This window comes from Leptonychotes weddellii, chromosome 4 (genome assembly GCF_054177405.1).
Source record: "Leptonychotes weddellii isolate Sample4059 chromosome 4, ASM5417740v2, whole genome shotgun sequence".
Taxonomy (NCBI): Eukaryota; Metazoa; Chordata; class Mammalia; order Carnivora; family Phocidae; genus Leptonychotes; species Leptonychotes weddellii.
In genome coordinates this window covers 164,327,661-164,347,922 of record NC_138372.1, presented here as the reverse complement: position 1 = coordinate 164,347,922, position 20,262 = coordinate 164,327,661, and the positions used below count along the sequence as shown (strand labels likewise).

The following is a 20,262-nucleotide window of genomic DNA, read 5'->3' as shown; positions in this document are numbered from 1 at the left end:
TAGTTTCTCTCTAATGATTTCTATTCAGGTTTAACCTTCACAATTCATTTTAAGTTGAGAGATACTTGAAATGGTTTAATTAAACCTTTAACTGGGTAGTAATTGATTTATTATTTTGGTCTCCCTTTATAACATGCAGGTTCCTAAATCCTTTGGTTTATTTTATAGCCTTTTAATCTTTTTTGCTCATGTAGGAAGTGGTCTGCCTAAGAACCTTTCATTTTCTCCTCTCTTCCCCATCAGGTCTCTGGCTGCGGTCCAAGAAAAAATGTGTGTGTGTGGTTGTGTCTGAGAATGTGCGTGGGTGTGTGTTTGGGTGTGAGTGGTGTGTGAGGGCGCGTGTGCACATTCGTTCCTCCCGATGGCGGCTGGGACGGGGGCCTGCTGGAGCTGAAACTCACGGGGTCTTCCATCTTCTTTCCCTTTCAGACCTTCCATAGGAACTCTTCTCCTTTTATCTCTGCCTTCCCTCGCACCCCCCCTCTTTATTCAGTCACCATGCACCTGTCAGATGCTTGGGCGCTCTGCCAGGTGCTGCGAGCGCAGGGCGCATGGGGCGTTCTTCCTGATGCCTCCGCCTCCTGGCTGCCGGGTGGCTGGTAGGCAGAGGCAGTGATGCAGGGCAGCGGGGAAAGCACTTCTCTGGGGTCAAGGATGGGGTGCTAAAGAGGAGGTCACAGAGTCTAGTCTGAGGGTGGAAATTGGTGTCTAAGTTTAAATCTCTGTGTTGTCTCTCCTGGACAGCTACCACGACCAGGTCAGTCTGAGTGTACACAGGCATTGCTGTACTCAGTGTTCCAGAAACCACTGAAACCCGAGTCTCTAATCTGCTCCGGTAGCAGCGTAGGGCTAGTTAAAGAGCACCCATCCCGGACTCAGGGAGACTCCTATTCCAGGCCTGGAGCTGTCCTGTGATTGCCACGGCTGGGGCTGGTACACAGGGTGCTTTTGTGTGGGTTACAAAGAGGTGCCCCCATTCTGGGCTGGTGAGTTAGTAACAGGCTTTCTTTCTGGGTGAATGAGCAGAAAACATGGTCAGGGCGGACGCAGCCGGTGCCCAGTGCTCAGCCTGGCTCGTGGAGCGTGGCCCAGGTATCAGCCCCCACCTGCCCTCCGTGGCGCCTCGCGAAGGGCTCCGCCTACACCACACCTGTGGAGGCCCTGCTGGTGGCATCGGCAAATGGCTTTTGTCATCTGCAAAGGGACGTAAGATGCCGGCCTTGTTTTTTGGAAAGGTAATAAGATAAATACATGTTAATACGTGATGCCTTAGTATGTGGTATGCGCAGCATGCACTTCGTAGCCCCCCACTTCTGTTTCATGCATCTGTTGTCTGGTTCAAGAGTCGATCACTGAGGCTTGTAGCTCCGTGACACTGTTGTCATTTTCCTGCAGAGTGTAGAGAAGAGGTCAGATTGTATTATTTCTGTGCTCTGAAATTAACTGAACGGACATAAATGTGAAGTTCACCCGCTCTGAGGCAAATGGTGGGTTCAAAGCCTAGCTCTGCCACTTAGTTTTCTGTGGCTGGGGTCCACTTGATTTATCTTCTCCAACCTCAGCGTCTTCTTCCCTACAGTGGGAGTAATACTGATGCTTCCTGCCGAGTTTGGATGGGGAAGTGCCCGTGAAGCGCTTCGCAGGGCGCCTGCACTGTATGTGCTCGCTACTTCCTCGCTGTTGCTTTTGTTTGCGGGATGTTTCCACCTTGTTGCTGGTACCTCCACGGGGAGCAGGTGTGGGTGCCTTCAGCCTCGCTGGTGCCCCGTGTTATGGGGCTAGCTGCCGTCTGTCCCGTGGAGGGGATCCTGCATTCCCCATAAACCTCAAAGGCCCGCTCTCCCTCGTTTCTGATGAATAATTCATTGTCTTCCCTTGGCTTCCTGGGCTCGTTGGAAGTAAATGTCAGGGAGATTGACTGTCAGGCCCAACAGTGTTAGAGTTTCGGGATTTGCCTAAATCCTCGAGTTGGTGTGACTGGATTGAGCTGCAGAGTGAGGATGCTGGCTTTATCCCTGGTCTCCAGCATCATGAAATGTGGATGCCCCTAAATCCGTGTTGGCTTTCTTGGTGTGTGAGAAACTTCAAAGTGAAGAAATCACGGGAGGAGTGCTGTAAGGAAAAGAGCAGGTGTGCAGTCAGGAATCACATGGTGTGGCGGGCGACCGGTTGGGAAGGTAATAGTTGCTTCAGGGAGATCGTCCAAGTCAAGAGTTTTAATGAGGATGGCCATAATAATAAGCAGTTGCCATTTATTGATCACCTTCTAAGTACTATGCTTAGCATTTTAATGGATGGCTTTTAATGATAGGGACTATAAAACAGACAGCTCTGTGTTTCTTTTTCATACGAGAGACGGCAGCTCACGGGGGGCGGATTTAACTCGGGACGTCTGGTCTCCTGGTCTTGCAGCTGGTGTTCTCTGCACTGCAGTACTGCCTCTTTCCACGTGTCCAGAGCCGACCTGAGGGCCACATGGCCCAGCGGGAAGAGCCGGGCAGGGGAGAGGGAAACCCGGATCCTGGCTCTGTGAGCTCAGCAGTAGCTTCTGGAAAACATGCCAACCCTTTTGAACCTTCGAGTCCCTTATTTCCTTTCCTGTTGAGGAAATTACATTTGCAGCATCCATCTCTGAAGGTTCTTATGGGGGTAAAATGAGATAAGAACTGGGAAAGGGCCTTGCGCACTTCAGGGATGTACAAATGAAGGGCTTATGTTATTAGATTTTTAGTCACCTGGAGCTATTTTTTTCATGGTGCTCATGTTGTCTTTTGATTGAATTAAAAAACCTTTGGCTGATTCTTCATGTCCCTTGCCAGTTTTGGCCTTGGATCTGCAAGGACTATTCTCTGACTGTGAGGAAGTTGTCCCCAAACTATGGCGTCGGGGCAGGGCTCAAAGGTTGCGTGGTGGCTCGCCTCTTTCTTCCTTTTGGAAACTGTGGACGCAGGAAATGGCTTCTTTTCCTGCCATCAAACCACGTGTATTTACTTACTAAATGTCTCCTGCATCTCCAGCTCTGTTTGCCATCCTTGGGCTCTGGGAATTCACCCTCAGGGTGTGTAACAGGTGGGGAAAGAGGGCCTTGTGGAGGAGGACCTGATGGTTTGAAGGGGGGCCTGGGGTCTGACTGGGGTGCAGGAGGTGGGCATAGACGGTGGGGAGCAGTACAGGTACATAAAAAGACTGGGATTATCTGTGCGAATTTAGGGAGGTCTGGAACATTGCTGAGCATTTGAGAGCACAGCTGTGCATGCGTGTGCATGTTGAGCCATGTGAGGAAGGACCTAGAAAGCCGGGTCTGAATGTTGTGAACGATGGAATGTTCTAGAGCGAGGTAGTGAGACACGAGGAGGACCAGAGCAGGAGGCTGTGGTCTGGGGGCCATGTGTAGGGATCTGGGTGGCAAAGAACGGAGAGGGGGTTTAGTGGGCAGATGTCTTTAGGACAAATCAGAGTTCCCGGACAGACGGAACCAGGGAATTCACGGAGGAGGAAGGGGAACGGAAGGCAAGCCCATTCCAGGGTTTTGATTGAGAGGTTACAAGATTTCCCTTGCCCAGTTCCAGAATCCTCAGCAGTTCTGTGAAATGTTTGTGTTTGTAGTTGACGGCAGCAACTCGTTTTCCGCGCTTTTAAATTATTCCAAGGTCATTTACGAATATTTCATTTTTCGCTAACTAATTGATCTTGAGCATCTGCATTATGGATGTAGCAAGATGTAAGATTAGTTTTGTCACTGTCGTGTTAGAGAATTTCCAAAGCTTTCAGGGCTGATTTTGTGTTTCTTCCTTGACAGCCAGATTGCGCACGGCTCGCCAGTTTAACGTACCTGCCCGCTGTGCAGGATACCAGGTTAGGTGCTGGGCGTAACAGAGAGTCAGGACTAGGGCTCTGCCTGCAGGGTGTCTCCCGTCTGCGGGGAGAGAGACTCACTGCGGCAGAGTCGCGCACCCTCTGGCACATCTCCGAGGAGAGAACACTGGGTGTCTTGCTGTGTGTGCTGAACCCCAGGTTCGGGGCACAGTTGACCGCAAGACTGCTGACCCCAGCCACAAGCTTGGGAGTCCCCGGGGCCACCCTTACTCGAAGCAGCTAGCTGCAAATTTGGGGGACCCCAATGACTCCCTCCAGTTCTGTAATTTGCTAGAATGATTCACAGAACTCAGAAAAGCACTATACTTACGATTACCATTTTATACAAAAAGTGGAGAGGTCAGAACCGGCCAGAGGGAGAGATGCATGGGTCAAGTCTGGGATTGGGAGGGTTCTAGATGTGGAGCTTTTGGTCTCTTTCTCCCTCCGTGGAGTCCTGGATGCTCTTGCCTTCTTCCTGATATATTATGTGACAGGACTCGAGTATTCCCAATCAGGGATGCTCACCCCAGCCTTCGGTGTCCAGCTCGATGACACACTGCCCACAGGGCTGGCCTTTAGTCCCTCGCTCCTCCCGTGGGTTCAGATGAATACCTCTGTTCTCTGGTTCCTCCAGAGGTCAGAACTGCTCTGACTTGTCGAAGAGCCCCGTCATAAATCACGTTGTTCGACTGTCGGTGGACCCAGCCCCCACGCAAACAGGCATTCCTATCAGGCAGGACCTTCTGGGGCCCTAGAGGTCTCCCCTGGTAGCTGAGGGCAGAGGCCAGACCGCTCTGGGTAAGGTTCCTCCTTCACCACACCTGCATCCTTGGAGCCTTTCAGAGGAGGAAGGCTGATCTGCCCAGTAGGATGCAGAGGCCTTCTCGGAAGTTGGGCCCGGGCCACGGACTTCCATAACCTGTTTCTGCAGCTCAGCCGACGTGACGTGCGGCAGGTGTCTGAGGGCCTCACCACTGATTCTGCTCCTCCGCTCCTCATTGCTGCTTCAGTAATTTGCGCAAGTACATGCCGTTGCTGCTTCAGTAATTTGCGCAAGTACATGCCGTTGTGCAGAGTAACAGGAGAGAAGTCTCAATGACTGTGAGGTCAGCCGTTTGTCCTTACTCTGTACATTCCTCTCCTTGCCATCCGCCCCAGCCTCCCGTAGCTGTCGGCTGGGCCTTGGGTCTACACAGCTGTTGTTTTCTCCTGTAAAATCTGGTGCAGGCAGTGGGATCCAAGAGTCTTGTGCCCTTGTTCGTCTCATCTGGTCTCTTCTGCCTTCCTGTTGTTAAGTACCTTTCCCTCCCCTGTTCCCACACCCCATCTCCAGCACGCCCCTCGACAGCGGGGAGCCAGTCACTGCACTGTGCTGGCTGCCCTGGCACAGGAGGGCTCTGGTTTGGCTCTCTCGGTCATTGTTGACCACCCCCCCCTTGGCCCTGCACCTCTGCAGGAACTCTGCCCCTGCAAGCCCCCCACCTCTTCCCCCATTCTGGTGCATGATCTCCCTGAGTTCTTGGGGACCCCGCATCAAAGCAGGCTCCTTTGTCCAGACCCCACATTGTCACGCCACTCTTTCCCTTCAGACTCTGCTCCAGAACCTTCCTGCCTTCCTCTCTCCTCTGGTCTCCCTGTCTGATTTGGGAGCACAACGATCTACTGAAAGGGTCCTCATGGGAGTAGCAGTGGGCAGCGTGCATGATGCTTTCCTGTGCGGACCGGTAGCCTTAGAGAGAGCAGGGAGGAGCCCTGAAGACATCATCATTCTGTATGTGACCATTTTCCCAGGATGGTGCTGGAACCCAAGACCCCTTCTTCTCCTCTGCTGCTCAGATTTGGAGGACTGCTGAAATGCGGTACCTCAGCAGACAGGCCGCTAACACGGGCTATCAGCCAGACGGTGCTGGCTTTCTCCTTGCAGTGTCTTGGGGTACCTGTCAGGTCACGTCATCTGAGACCACGCCACTCCACCTTCACACACACAACAGCACGATGCTCCCCAACCCTGCTCACCCGTCTTAATTCCCACCTTCATTCTGGAGATGAATGCTTTAAAAATGAGTGCTAATTAAGAAGAAATACAAGTTGAAAAATGATTTGAAACTTGCTTTAGAGCAGCTCTGAGCACGCCGTTGAACTCACTAGGCCACTAGGAAACTCGAAAAATACTGCTACTGTCTTTAGTCCTATAATTGGTAGACTTAGATTGTAATTATTTTTTCTCTGTTTTATCAGAACTATTTGGCTGTAATAATTATGATGCCTTGAAATAATCTGAATAGTTGTGTAGCTCATTAAGAGCATGAAAAGCGAAGCAGCCCTTTGCGAATCCTTTGTGAAGAAGTCCTTAAGCACTTTCTGAGAACGGGGTGTAAGTGGAGTCAGTGGTTCACTAGGGGTCTGATTTGTGAACCCAGGGGCTGCCGGTCACAGTTTAGAATCATCCCCACTTTATGAGAGAAGATGTGCAAGGGTTCTTATCAAACGGGTATTTTTAAATCAGCATATTAGGAAATCGGTAACATGATAGCATGTAGATGCAGCAACACGAGCACTAAAGATACTGCTTGTAGCTGTTAATTTCTGCAACTGCTTCAGACTTTCCGTTTTTCATAAAATGTGAAACTGAACACATTCGCACATTTGGAAGTTGGGCGCGTGCCCGGCACTGTCGCCGCGTGTAACTACCCCGTGCCCTCTTGTTTCCTTGGTAGAGTTTTCTGTCATGAAGAGGAAGAGAGGCAGGCCCAAGGGCTCCACGAAGAAGCCCAGCCCCGAGGAGGAGCTGCTGGTAGAAAGTGCCGTGGGTCCGAGCGAGGACAGCCTGCTGGCCCCCGAGGAGGGCAGCGGCCTGGCTCCCAGCAGCTTGGAATGCAGCAAGTGCTGTCGAAAGTTCTCCAACCCGCGCCAGCTGAGGAAGCACATCTGCATCATCGTGCTGAATTTGGACGAGGAGGAGGGAGAAGCAGGTATGATGCCTGAGGGCCGAGTGCGTCCGTTTCCTAGGAAGACACGTAAGTACCGACGGCAGGCTTTGCTGGGTCAGTTACTATGGGGAAAGAGAGCATTGTTACACAAGTCTCACCTCTCTGGAAAAGTTCCTCATTTTGACCGTAAGTCATCTCTGAATTGAGGGTGTCGTGTGATAGGTGGTGCCCACAGAGCGTGAGTCACGGGAGTGCCGCTGTGGGCCTCTGGGGTTTGCAGAGAGGGTGAGACGTGAGCTTACGTTCTGGGGGGGACAGGAGGGTTGGACAGCACAGAATGTGAGCAGGGAATAAGCCCTCGGCAATGGGGAGTCAGGAGGGAACCTGGTGTCGCGGTTCGGGTGGCCCTGGGATTAGCAGAGGGAGGACGTCTCCGTGGGCGGACGGGGCTGTGTGAGCACAAGTGCGGACGTTAGGATGCTCAGCGCCCCCATGAGGGACCTTGATGAGCCAGCGGAGGCCGAGGGCTAGGTTGTGGCGGGCATCCTGGAAGCAAATGGAATATTGGTGCTTCTTCCACATATGATCCTGGCTAGGCTTCAGCTCTGCAGCCGCTTCTAAAAGAGGCTGAAGGGGGTGCACAGGTGAGCGGGGAGTGACGTCACCGTGGCAGAGCGCGTCTCCTGGGCGACCTTCTTGGGGGAATAAAGTAGCACCACTGTCCTGGAGAGGGGAGGGCCTCTGCTGTGGGCTCTGCTGTCGTCTGGTTCTCGTGCCACTGGTGAAGTGCTCAGACGGCCCGACAGTTGAAGTTCTTACTGTGCTTTGTGCTGGGCTCAGGACGTCACGTGGGAGACCGTTCTGGTTAAAACACAGGCTTTGGGATATGGCTTCCTGGGTTTGAATTGCAGCTGCTCCAGCCGTTACCAGCTTCCTTCTGCCTCCGTTTCCTCATCTGTAAAATGGGAATAAAACCCAGCACTATCTCATCTGGTTGCTTTGAGGATTAAATAAGGCAGGACTTATAAAGTGCTCAGAAGGGCACCTGCGTATGAAAAGCACTCAACAAATCAGTGTTAGCTGTCACTTTCCTCGCAGCGGTATGGAAACAGTACTGTTGTCCTCCTTCCGGTTTTATAGATAAGGATAGTTAGACCCTGGGAAGTCAGGTCATTAGTCCAGGGTCCTTCAGTTAGCAAGGGGACCTAGCCTTTGAACCTCCATTCTCAAGTTCTTTACGATAAATACCTCCCAGCGGTGAAGCAAGACCATTGGTGTGCAAAATCCTCGCACAGATTGGGGGGATAATTGAGCAACTCATCACCTGATACTTACCAGACATCTAGGTTGGTGGCCAAGGCTCATTGCCAACATCTGTGCAAACTGTAGAAAATATGAAATGTTGTTCTTTCCTTTGAAGAACTGCTCTCAAGGTGACTACGTGAACCCTTTCTAGGCTGCATGGGCGAATGCGCATCGTGGACGAGCATTCAGACGAGAGAAGTCAGCGAGAAGGCAGCTGTCCCATGGCAGAGCGTGAGTCATTGCTGTGTGAGACACGTAGGTAGGGAGTGCCGTGGCCTCAGAGCCCGATGCCCTTTTGGCAAATTAAGATACTTTTAAAAGTGAGATGGTTGAGGGAAGAAGGACTAGGACATACCTCCCTGCCCCTAAAGTGCTAATTTCTGGTGGATGTGTCAACCACTGGCTCTAGATTATGGAGTTGCCCCCCACGCCAGGCACACCCCCTACTCTCTTCTTCTCACGCAGATAGTTAATGGTGGTTGCATTTTGTTTGTTTATTAAGTTTTTTACTTTAATCCCAGTATAGTTAACAGTGTGATATTAGTTTCAGATGTGCAATACAGTGATTCAGCAAATCCATACCTCACCCGGTGCTCATCACAAGTGCCTTCCTTCATCCCCATCACCTAGTTCCCCTATCCCCCATCCACCTCCCCTCTGGTCACCATCACTGTGTTCTCTAGAGTTAAGGGTCTGCTTCTGTTTGTTTTTTCTCTTTTTTCCCCTTTGTTTTGTGTCTTAAGTTCCACATGCGAGTGAGATCATATGGTGTTTGTCTTTCTCAGACTTAACTTCACTTAGCATAATACTCTGTAGCTCCATCCATGTCATTGCAAATGGCAGGAGTTTGTTCTTTTTGATGGCTGAGTAATATTCCATTGTATACATAGACCACCCCTTCTTTATCCGGTCATCTGTCCATGGACGATTGGGTTGATTCCGTAGTTTGGCTATTGTAAATAATGCTGCTGTAAACATAGGGCTGCATGTATCCCTTTGAATTAGTGTTTTTGTATTTTTTGAGTAAATACCCAGCAGTGTGATTACCAGATCATAGGGTAGTTCTATTTTTTAACTTTTTGAGGAACCTCCGTGCTGTTTTCCAGAGCGGCTGCACCAGCTGCATTCCCCGTGGTGGTTGCATTTTAATCAGAGGCGCCAGCTGTAGCCTTCAGAGCTGCTCCGTGTGTACCTGCCTGAGTCCCGAGAATCCGAATTATCCTGCTCATTCAGTGCTGTCTTCTTGCGGATCTGTTTTGTTTTTGTGCCTTCACATGATTTATCCCATCAGACTCCCTGTGGGAGACTCCTGGGCTTTTTTACAGTTACGGTTGGAAATCAGGGATCTCTTTTGCAAAACATTCCCGCTGCTTCTTCCTCCAGAGGTCAGACCTGGATCTAACTTGGATGCAGCCTGAGACGTTCACTCAGATCTATGGATGTTCTGCACTGCCCTCAGGGTTTTCTTCCTGAAACAAAGTTTTTCAGTGTCTCCCCTTCAGAGTAAAGTACAAAGTCTGCTCCTGGGCATTCAAGACTCTCAACAAAAGGATCTTTCCATTTAGCTCTATGGCATTATTTTTCTGTCTTACTGTTTGCAGTTGATGAAATTTAAGTTATTTCCAGTCTTTTGCTGTTGTGAGTATTGCTTTAATAAATGCTTCTGTATGCATATATGTGTGTATGTGTGTGTGTGTGTGTGGGTGTGTATACATACCCACGTACATGTGTATTTGTAGACTTCCACTGTTATTTTTGTAGAAGTAACTCCCAGAAGTATAACCCCTGGGTCAGAAAGTATATTACATAATGTCAAGTTTCCCCCACCCTGAAAGCTCAAGCCAATTCAGATTCCAAAAGTGTCTGAGAGTGCCTATTGGATATTGACATTTTTTTTCTTTTTAATACCTGAGATGATACAGAAAATACTAAGAAGAAAGTAACAATAATCCAGAATCTCACTGCCTAGGTGTATCGACTCACTGTATAAGAAAGAAGAAAGAGCCTGCTCAGTTCTATGTACATGTATGTTTTTTAGAAATGGGGTCATGCATCATGTTCTGTGATCTTGTTTCACTCACTAATGTGGCCGATAAAGTTTTCATGTCAGTATTTTTTATTTAACAAGCTGTTCCATCGCACTTTCTGGATATCACCATCTTACGGCTGTTAGCTCATTTAAGTCACAGCAATAGTGACTGAGTGCTGTATGTAGCTATGCAGCTCTAAGAAGTAGACACTGGTGTTTTCCCACTTTACAGAAGAGGAAACTGAGGCACAGAGAGGTTCAGGAGCTTGCTGAGATCACACAGCCTGTAAGCAGTGGGGCTGGGTTCTGAACCTACTGCAGTTCAGCAGCTGTGCTCTGCTTCCTGACCCCAAACAATCAGTAAATGTAGATTATTGTCATTTTTAAAGGCCACCCTGCATTTCACCATATGCACAGGCCGTGCATTTTCCTTCATCAGTTTCCAGTCGATTGACATTCACGATTGCTTTTAATTTTTCTCCCTGATACAAAAAAAAAAAACAAAAAAACACAAACCACCTCTCAGGTGACTGGTCTTAAGCCTGCATTTTAATTTTATTATTATATTTACGCTCATGCTATTATTATTTTAGGTAAATACCTAGTCATGTAATTGCTGGGCTGATAAGAGCATATATTATATTTTGACACGCCCGCACGTTTCCAGGCTGCCTGCAGACAGCATCTGTCGGTTACTTCCCCGACACCGGCTCCTACCTGCCCTGGTCCTCTTCATCCTGCGCTCTGTCAGTCCTCAGCCCTGCCAGGCCCTTCTGGCAGCGATTTCTTTTCATTACTTGAATTGGCGTCTGTGTGGTCATGAGCAGACCCTCTGGTTACGGAGTTACTGGGGATCTGTGTTCTGTGTGTAATTCGGGGTGTCCGCCTGTGCCCTTTACTGCACCTTTGGGTCACTGTACAGAAAGTATTTTCCACAGTTTATCATTTGTCTTTTCATTTCATCTGTAGCCTTACTTTGTTTCCTTTTGCACTTCACTGAGTCTTAAGTATCTGTCTTGTCACTCCCGTCGAACGTTCCTTTTAGATTTCTTGCCCTTTTCGCCATAGCTGAGAACACTTAGCTGTGCCCCAAATAATAAAATACATGCTTCCATCTATTCCTCTGTGATTTGTATGGTTCCGTTTACTACCCGTGTCTTTGCTCCATCCGGAAATCATGGTTTTGTGAGACTCATAAAGTAAGATAGTTCTGTCGGTAAACACGGGCAAGGGAGTTACCTTAATAAATGCAATTTGGGAGATAAACTATTTCAAGTCCTAGGGTCCGCAGAGAAAATAATAAGGGTCTGGCCCAAAGTCTAAGGAAAACCCTTTAAAAAGTAAAACTTCATATTTTGAAAATAATTACAGATTCACAGGAAGTCGCGAGGATTGTGTAGAGGAGTCTGGGGCCCCTATCCCTGTTTCCCCCAAGGGGTGCATCGTTCGTAGCTGTGCAGCACGACATCAGAACCCAGCACGGATGGTGACACGCGTGTGTGCAGCTCCGTGTCACATCACGCGGGGGACACGTGCTCCTGCTGCAGAATCGCCCCACCCCCACCCTCGGCAACCAGAGGTCTGTTCTCCAACTCTGTAATTGGGTCATTTCAAAAATCTTGTATCCATTGAATCGCATGGTATGTGACCTTTTAAGATTGGCTGAGAAAACCCCCTTTTCAGGCTCACTTTCATAGTTTTACAGTCAAGGAAGTTGAAGTCCAGAGGTGGTGATTATCCAGAGTATGGATAATCCAGAGTCTCACCCCAGGTAGGGTTGGGGTGCGTGCAGCCCCACACCTGCCTCCCGCCCCATGGCCAGCCCCGCTGTGCCTTCAGACCAGTCTCATTTCCGCCTCATGGATGTAGATTTTATTCATTCCCGTGTACTTCTGCCAGCTTTTTTGCTAACCTTACAAGAAACGAAGGTCCCGCCCTGCGTGGCTCCGATGTTTATTTTTACTCTGTAGCTCGTGAGGCGGTGTCTCCCGAAATGGCAGACGGGAGCAGCTCTGTCTAATAAGATTATCAGCTGCCTCCAGTAATAAGCTGTAGAGAAAATGGCCGCGTATCCCACTGATTTGAATGACCTTAAAAGGACTTTAACAGTGGGCGCCTGGGTGGCTCAGTTGGTTAGGCGACTGCCTTCGGCTCAGGTCATGATCCCGGAGTCCCGGGATCGAGTCCCACATTGGGCTCCCGGCTTGGGGGGGAGCCTGCTTCTCCCTCTGACCCTATCCCCTCTCATGCTGTTTCTCTCTCTCTCTCTCAAATAAAAAATAAAAAATAAAAAAAGCTTTAAAAAAAAAAAAAAAGGACTTTAACAGATAGGAAATGGAAAGGTAGAAACTCTGAGCGTTTTTCCCTTTCTGGGCCCTGTGGAAGCCTCTAAAATATGCAGAAATGACCTTGTGCCCAATTGCCTTGTGGCCGCTGTCTCTGCAGTCGCTCCACACTTCCCAGTTTGCCAAGCACAACATTACAATTTGGAAAATTCTTGCATAATTGTTTTAATACATGGGCGGTAAAGAGCGGTTTTGTGACATTTCAAACAATTGACCTTGACTCTCTAGCTTGTTAAAACAATTAAAAGGAAACAACATAAGCCTTTCCCAACGCTGAACCCTGGCAAGTTAAAATAATACTTTTGATATGTGTTCAACATTTATTTATTTTATTCTGCATTTGAATAGTAAAAGAAACCAGGAAAAGATTTTTTTGTGCCATTATGTGGAACAGCTGGTGTTTCTGAAAAAACCGTTTGCAGCCTATAGAAATCAATATGTCAACTTTATAAAAGTGACTTCTGAACCTTCCCAAGCTTGTTATTTCTGGGGTCAGTTTTGGCAAGGAGAGTTGCAAAAATTGGCTCTTATTCTTGTTGAATCTGTCCTAAAGAAGACGAGGCATTCTAAGATCTACCTAAGATGCACCTATAATGTTCATGGAGATTTTTTTTACAACAATATTTCAAGTGCCTTCTGTATTTGTGTTAGCAAAACAGCTGATTTGGTAAGAGCTACTATGATTGAAAACGGTTTGGGGTGAGCTGTGTTTGAAAATTTGCAGGTGTGAAGGAAAGGCAGTTATCAGTCTCTGAATAGACCACCTTTCTCCGTGGAGAGCTGTGTCATGAGGGAAGACTGCTTTTGCTGTCTGTAAACCTCAGTTTCACTGTTTACCAGACCAGTCAAGTGCACGGAAGCCTGGAGGTCAGGCAGCGCAGTGGTCCCCATGCATACTCGGCCTCCAGCCTGCCGGGGAGTGTAGGCACGTGTCCTGGCACGTTCATGTCCCCTCCCTGAGACACCTCGTGCTCCTAACTCCCTCCTCCCTCTTCAGCTGCCCCTCCCCGCTTTGTGAGCTTCTGTTCTTCTGCTCATCACGTCACTGTCCCTGAGTCTGTCAGTCAGTGTAGGCCAGGTCACGTCCTTAGAGCAAGCCTCTCCCACATGGCGGTGGCCCTGACACAACCAGGCTGCGTTCTCCTTTGGACTGCACACCCACTGCAGGTCCTCGGGGGCTGTGCTCACTCGGGGTCCCAGACAGAGCAGCCACCACCCTGACTGTGGCTGGTCAGTGTGCAAGAAGAGGGGACAGTCCTGGATGGTTTCCCATCAGCCTCGAAGTGACCCTGTCATTTCCGACCATGTATTTCACTGGCCAGAGCTGAAGTCACGGCCCCACTGACTTCAGGGGGCTAGAAGGTGCAACCCTGCCGTGCGCCAGGGAGGGGGAGAACTGGAGATGTCTGCTGATGGCCGCTAGTGACTGCTGCCTGGCTCTTGTCCACTTCCTTGGAGCCACCCCCAGCTGTGCTCTGTGGCCTGCAGACGTCCTCCTTGGCCAGACCCTCTCCTGAGCTCGCGATCAGTTCGGGTGCTGCGTACTCATAGGCAGCGTAAGCTATGCGGCATGTTCGGTGCTGTGCTTAGTGTCTAGCTCCTTGTAAACGCCCCCTCCCCCCATTCCAACTTGGTGACTGGCCCCACCATCCATATGTCCTATCCCTCACCTGTGATATTGGTCACTTACCATGGCCAGTTGACTTTTTCTCCACGCCAGCTCCGTTTCATATGGGTCAGACCCCGTCATCTCTTCTTGTGACAGTTCTGGTCTGCCCTTCTGCTCCGACCCACGCTCTCTCTATACCAGTGATTTGCAAACACGTCCCTGATACATACTCATTTAGTATGTATCATTTAGTACTCAACTTACTAATAAGTTGCATTTTTAAAATTTAAAAACCATCTTAGAGTCCTTACTGTAGGCCTACCACTATTCTGTATATCTTACAAATACTAATTTATTTCTTCTTCATAAAAAGCCCGTGAGGTAGTTATTGGTTTTGTCCCCATTTTGCAGATTAGGAAACTGAGACAAGCATCCTGTCCACTGTTACACCATAGTAAGTGGTGGGCCTGCGATGGGAGCTCAGGCATTTTGGCTCAAATACACATTTGCTGTAAGAATATGTTATTATAGACATTGTAAAACATACGTAAAATATAAAATTCACAAGGCTGCTGTCAGAAAGGCAAAGAGGAATTCTGTTTCCTTCCCAGATAGCTGTGGGGTGTTTCAGGCCCTGGGTGCGTGAGCTCTGGCTGTCTCTGCCATTGGAACCATCTCTCCAGGGTGCGGCTCGTCCCACCCCTCCCCCCGGGAACAGGCCGGCATGCCTGCCCCTGTTCACAGTCGGAGCCCCTCCCGAACCTGCTAGGTCGTTTATGTATATACCTGACAGCTGCTCCCCCTGCCCTGCACCCCGCCCCTGTTGCCCACTTGCATCTCCGTGACAAACTTCCGCAGGCCCCAGGACTCTGTGCTCTTTCTCTCTTGTACGTTGTTCCCTTTGCCTGGGAAGACCTGCTTCCTTCTGTCCTCTGAATAGCCACACTCATCCACAGCCCCTGAGCCCTGGGGCCCTCTCGTGTGCCAGCAGATTCCCACTCACCTGCAGCTCCTGGCCTCATTCCCTTTGCAGGCTGGCTTGGTGTGTGCGTCCTTGTTCTTGGCCTCTGCCTCCCAGCAGCCCAGGCTGCTCACCCCATGCCATGTGTGTCTCCCCGTTAAGAGCGTCGGTCTATGTGTCTGTCTCCCCATACGCTGATAGCTCAGCAGGCAGGATCCCCAGGGCCTGGTGCCCTGCATATGGCATAGAATCACTTGTATCTCTCCTTTCTTTGCCAAAATCTAGAGCCAGACTCTGCTGCTTTATGGATTTGGCACAGAGTGTGTAAGGCACTTTGTGTGGGTATCTCATTTCTCTTCTCTGTTTCCAGTGTTTAGAACAGTGCCTGGTGGCACACAAAGTGCAGTAAATGCACGAGTCCTCTAGAGCAGAAACCAGGGCTACGCAGAGTCTAACGGGCAGCAAACTCAAGGTTAGTTTTTCTAACTTCCCCGTGCATTTCTCTGTGGTATGGGGCAGATGACATGGCTGAGGTCCCTGTACATGTTGCTATCTGGCCATCCACAGCTGCTCATGGTCATTTCCGGACTCTGTGTTCTTTACATTTTGGATTTCGTCCCTTTTTTCCCACCTGTATTAGATGGTTGATTATGAAAGTTACTTCTCACTTGCTGGTGCTTCTCAGTCATCGGAGATAGAAACATGAGTCACCCTTAATTCCAACTTTGATCTCATCCCAGACTAAATGAACAGTCACCAAGCCCTGCTGGCTTTTGCCCCCTGAGCCCTTCTGGGGTGCCCGGTCTCCTCACTGACCTTCCTCCCTGCCCCAGGTCTAGCTTTCTCATCACTCCCAGGCATTTTTAGCCACAGCCCTGGGAGTGGTCACTCCACTTCTCAACTGGCCCCCTAGGCCCCCTCTTCACAGAGTGGTGTTGAATGCAAAGGTGACCTGTCGCTTTCCTATTGAGCATCCTCCTGTGGCCTGCCTGCCCCTGCCCTGAGACTGGACTGCTATCTGGGCCATTGCTCTGCATGCTTGTGCCCACTTGTCTCCTGACTCCTTTGAGGCACGCAGCTTTCTCTTAGCCCCCTGCACTCCCTGAGCCAGCCAGCCAGCCCACTCTCTCCAGGGCCAGCCCCTACCCATGGAGGCAGCAGGTAAACGTCTGCCCAGTGAAAATACCTGTGCGCGACCTTCATTACTCCACTGGCTTCTGATACTTGAAGTTCAGATGGATGATAACAGGATATGTGATCAGAGTTCCTTAGGGAGGGAAGAAAGTGTGGGGCCTATAGCCGGGAGCCCATGGGGAGCTCTAGGGGGCCCCAGAGATGGGTACGAATCAGGCCGCTAAGTTTTACAGATGTCTGTTTATGTGCTCGCAGAATTTCCAGAGGCAAGCTCGTCCAGAATATCCATGGGTCTGAGGAATCCTAGACCCAGGTCAGCAGGACCGTGGTGCTCACCGGCCCCGGCTGGACGCCACGGTGAGGCTGATGTGTCCTCTTAGTGCGCGCCCAGCTGTGGGAGCTGCTACCAGGGTGCGGAGTGTCTCTTCTGATCTTCCTGCCGGATGCCAGGCTGGGGCTGCCATCTCACTACAGATGAAGCGAAAGAGGCTCTGCCACGGGAAGGAAGTTTTTCCAGGCCAGCTGGCCATTACCCGAATCCCTTAGACTTATGAGCTCAAGCCCTGGCTGTCTTCTGGGATGCTGGGCCTCCTACTCGCCCCCAGAGTCCCCTGAATTAAAACCTCCAGTCCTGTTGGGGACGAAGTGTCCTGGTGTGAGACACAGAAGTCAGAAGTAGAGTTGGCCCTGTGCACCCCGATCTCTTGCTCCTGACTTGCTGTGTCTCTCGGGTAACCAGGGGTACTCAGAGCCTTTCTCTGTAGCAGCGGTGGGGTGGGGGGGGGTTTGGGGACTGACAAGATCCCACCTCAGCAGGACTGTATGGCAGGACTTCTGAATGAGGACTTCCTTGTTCAGCATCTTGGAGGGCAGCGAGGGCCATGCAGGCTGTCTGGGACTGCGTTGGGGAAGTCTCTTCTTCCAGTGCATCTTGCTGTGTGCAGTTCATTGGGCTGCCTGCTGAGTCCTGGCGTGGAGGACCTTGATAGGGTATGTGATGGAGGCCGTGGCACCGTGGGCTGTCACTCTAATGAATGCTTTTTCCCAAGACAGGGAGCTGCCATGCCTTGTGGCCCCCATTTGAAAAGGAGTACTCTCTCTCCCGTGAAAACTCCTGATTGCTAAGAAGTAATGGGATGGGTGGCCATGGCCCACGGCCCAAAGCTTTTATGCCTGGTGTTTGTGAGCTGCCAAGGAGGCCGGCTGAAGCCGAGGGCTGAGATCCCCACAGCAGGCGGATTCTCTTCTCTTTTTTCCTCCTGATTCCTGGGCTTGTGCTGTTGTTGGGCACCAAGCCAGACTTTGGGGATCAGAGTTGAGTACGACGAGTCTCTTCCCTTGAGCAGCTGAGTGTCTGAAAAGAGGAACAGGGAGGTGAATAGATAATGGACGATGGCAGAAGGGCCAAACCCGTGCAGAGGGGCAGGAGAGGACCACATTACATCCTGGAGGGCTTCCTGAGGAGGGGGCCTGAGCTCCATGTGTAAGGATGACGGCATTTGTGTGTGTGGACAGGAGGTGAGAGAGGCATTTCCTTTCCGACGGTTGGGGCACAAGCCTGCAGGTGCGATCCTGTAGCGAGAACAGGGGTCACGTGGAAGACAAAGGCCTCGTGCCTGTCCTGTGCGTCTTTTCATGGCTGTCTCTCCGTGGGGGCACTGTTGGAAGCAGGTGCTTGCCTGGCTTTCCTTCAGAGCAAGACAGCCGGGAATCTGTGGGAAAGCCTCAGGGGATGAGCAAAAGCAGGAGTGATGCGTATTCAGCAGGTCCGATGGAGTGATCGTGGGCTAATAAGTTCCAGAAACTGCTGTCTTAGCAGTGTGGAGTGAATTGGTGCCGGAGTCTCAGAATATAATCCCTTATCAGTCTGCTGTTCTGACAACTGTTCTGAGCTTTTTATTAATGTGGCTGATAACACTTTACTCTCTGGGGTGTTGTGAGATTTAATTAGTTCTTGGGCAATTTAGAATAGGTACTTGAGAATATTAGTGCAGTGTTAATTATAAATGAGTGCATATGAGCTAATTTCTTCAAATGTATGATTGCATGTACACTGAACTCTTCACCTGCCCTTTGCCAAGTCAATCTGCCTGGTTTGAGTGTTATTATCTGTAGGGGACTCTGTGAAGTCCTGTGGGGAACTCAAGGATACGAACGCAGACACGGATCCCACTGCTAAGCGTGTGGGGTTGGAAAATGGAACAGTGTCCCTCCCAAAGGAACGCCTCTAGGGCAGGGGGGATGGTGAGCAAGGAACAAGGAGATCTTGTATCAGAGGGGCTTAGTTTTTCTTTGTAAGGTCAGAGAAGCTCAGCAGAGTTAAGCGGGGGGTGTGTGGTGTGTGGTCAGGGGCTGAGAAAAATGGGTATCTTTCTGACCTCTGCTGTGGGTCACTCATGATTCATGAGAAGCGCTGAGTGAGTAGGCGCTGTCTGTGTACCGGGCGCGTGGTGGTTGTTGGCGATGTGATGGCAGGTAAACCAGTTCCTATGGCAGAGTTGCTCCGAGCTTCGTGGTCTGGGCAGAACATGATACTAGCGCTTTGAGGTAAGCGCGAGGAGCACCTGTTTAGGTCCCAACAGGGTCTGAAGGGGGCTCAGGGAAGTTGCTGTGGAAGCAGCCTGGGAGGGCAGGGTGGTGGTCAGGGAGGGCCCGGGCTGAGCTCGGAAGGCCACGTGGGCCTCGTCTTCCGAGGAGTAGGGGTGGAGGTGGAGGTAAGGTAGGGGAAGAGGGGATGGGGAGGGGAGTGCCAGCCCTGGCAGAGGCATCAGCATTCCTCAAGGCTCAGAGGAGCCCCCCAGCCTCATGCGGTCAGTGGGACATGGTGCAGGGGGGCTGGGGCAGTGGTCCTTTTGAGGGTCTACAGTATCTGAATTCAGCAGTAGCCTTGGGAGTGGAAAGAAGTGGACGTATTCCAGAGCTGTGGTGGAGGTGTGATTGCCAGGGCCTGGGCAGAGGTTGGAATGGGTGGGAAGCCAGAGGGAGCCGGTGGGAGGTGGTCTTGGTTTTGGCTTGGGTGCTAGGGTGGAGGATGGGCCCTGTCAATCTGGAGAACCCAAAGGAGAAGCAGGTTTGGGGAAGAGAGGACTTGTTACTTCTGGTCGTGTGTGGAGTTTGGTGGACTCCGGGTGTGCAAAGGGATATTATCTATCAGGCTGTGGAGCCGGCAAGAGGGCTGGACCGGAGCCCTAGCCTTGGGGCCATCTGCAGATGAGGGCACAAGTGGATGGGGCATCCACTGGGTGGAGGTTCCTGAGGACCCTGCTGCTGAGCATCCGGAGGGATGGGGAGAGCAGGAAGCTGCCTATAAGGGGGAGGAGGACAGGCAGTGATGGTAAGTCAGGCAGGGAGGTGACAGGAGAGGAAGCTGGGATAGAGTCCCCTGGTCTTGGGGCTTGGGAGTGTGGCTTGTGCTACCTGCCGGTGAGATGGAGGTTGGAAAGAGGAGCCATCGAGGGGGATCGAAAGGATCGTGGATGTGGGCAGGAAGCAGATGGCATGCTTGAACTGGCAACTTGAGGGCGTAGTAAAGGGATCCTTTATTAAAGGTTTAGGTCCTGTGGGACATTGTGGACAGTGGGGTCGTGAGGTGGTGTTAACACCCTGGGTATAAGGGCAGTGGGGAGAGTGGTCTCCAGAGCTCCATGGACCAGCCTGTGGCAGGGGATGAAGCAACCTCAGATGAGGCAGCAGGGAGGGAGCCTGGGGCTGGAGCGCCCCCGCCCCATGTCCTGCTGCTGCCTCCAGTGGCCAAACCCGGGGCGGGGGGGAGGGGGAAGCCCAAGGGCAGTGGAGCTCCTGTGGGAGCCTCACAGGCAGCTGGAGGAAGAATGGGGGGGACCTCGAGGGAATTTGCTAGAACACTGAGGGCTCTGGATTTTTGCTCATTACCCTTAGAATGGAACAAATGTTTGGTCTCTGCTCCGGAAGCAAGCCCGCCCCTGGTTTTATAGTCAGAGCGCCTCCCTGCATATGCGGGCACCAGGCCCGGTTATAGACGTGTTGGGGGGGTGGGTCTCAGCACTGTGGCGTGCACACGTGTCTGTGAGCATCTGCACCAGGCCCGGTTATAGACGTGTTGGGGGGGGGGG

The 20,262-nt window shown here is 51.0% G+C and overlaps 1 protein-coding gene across 1 annotated transcript in view; it reads left to right on the top strand.

Moving 5' to 3' along the window:
• The window catches only part of ZFAT (zinc finger and AT-hook domain containing), a 180,864-nt gene that overhangs the window by 35,173 nt on the left and 125,429 nt on the right, over positions 1 to 20,262 (top strand). The window contains exons 3-5 of the mRNA XM_081817145.1: positions 6,576 to 6,830; positions 8,245 to 8,324; positions 9,200 to 9,505. Coding sequence (XP_081673271.1) covers positions 6,576 to 6,830; positions 8,245 to 8,324; positions 9,200 to 9,505 — 641 coding nt within the window. The remainder of the gene's footprint in view (positions 1 to 6,575; positions 6,831 to 8,244; positions 8,325 to 9,199; positions 9,506 to 20,262) is intronic.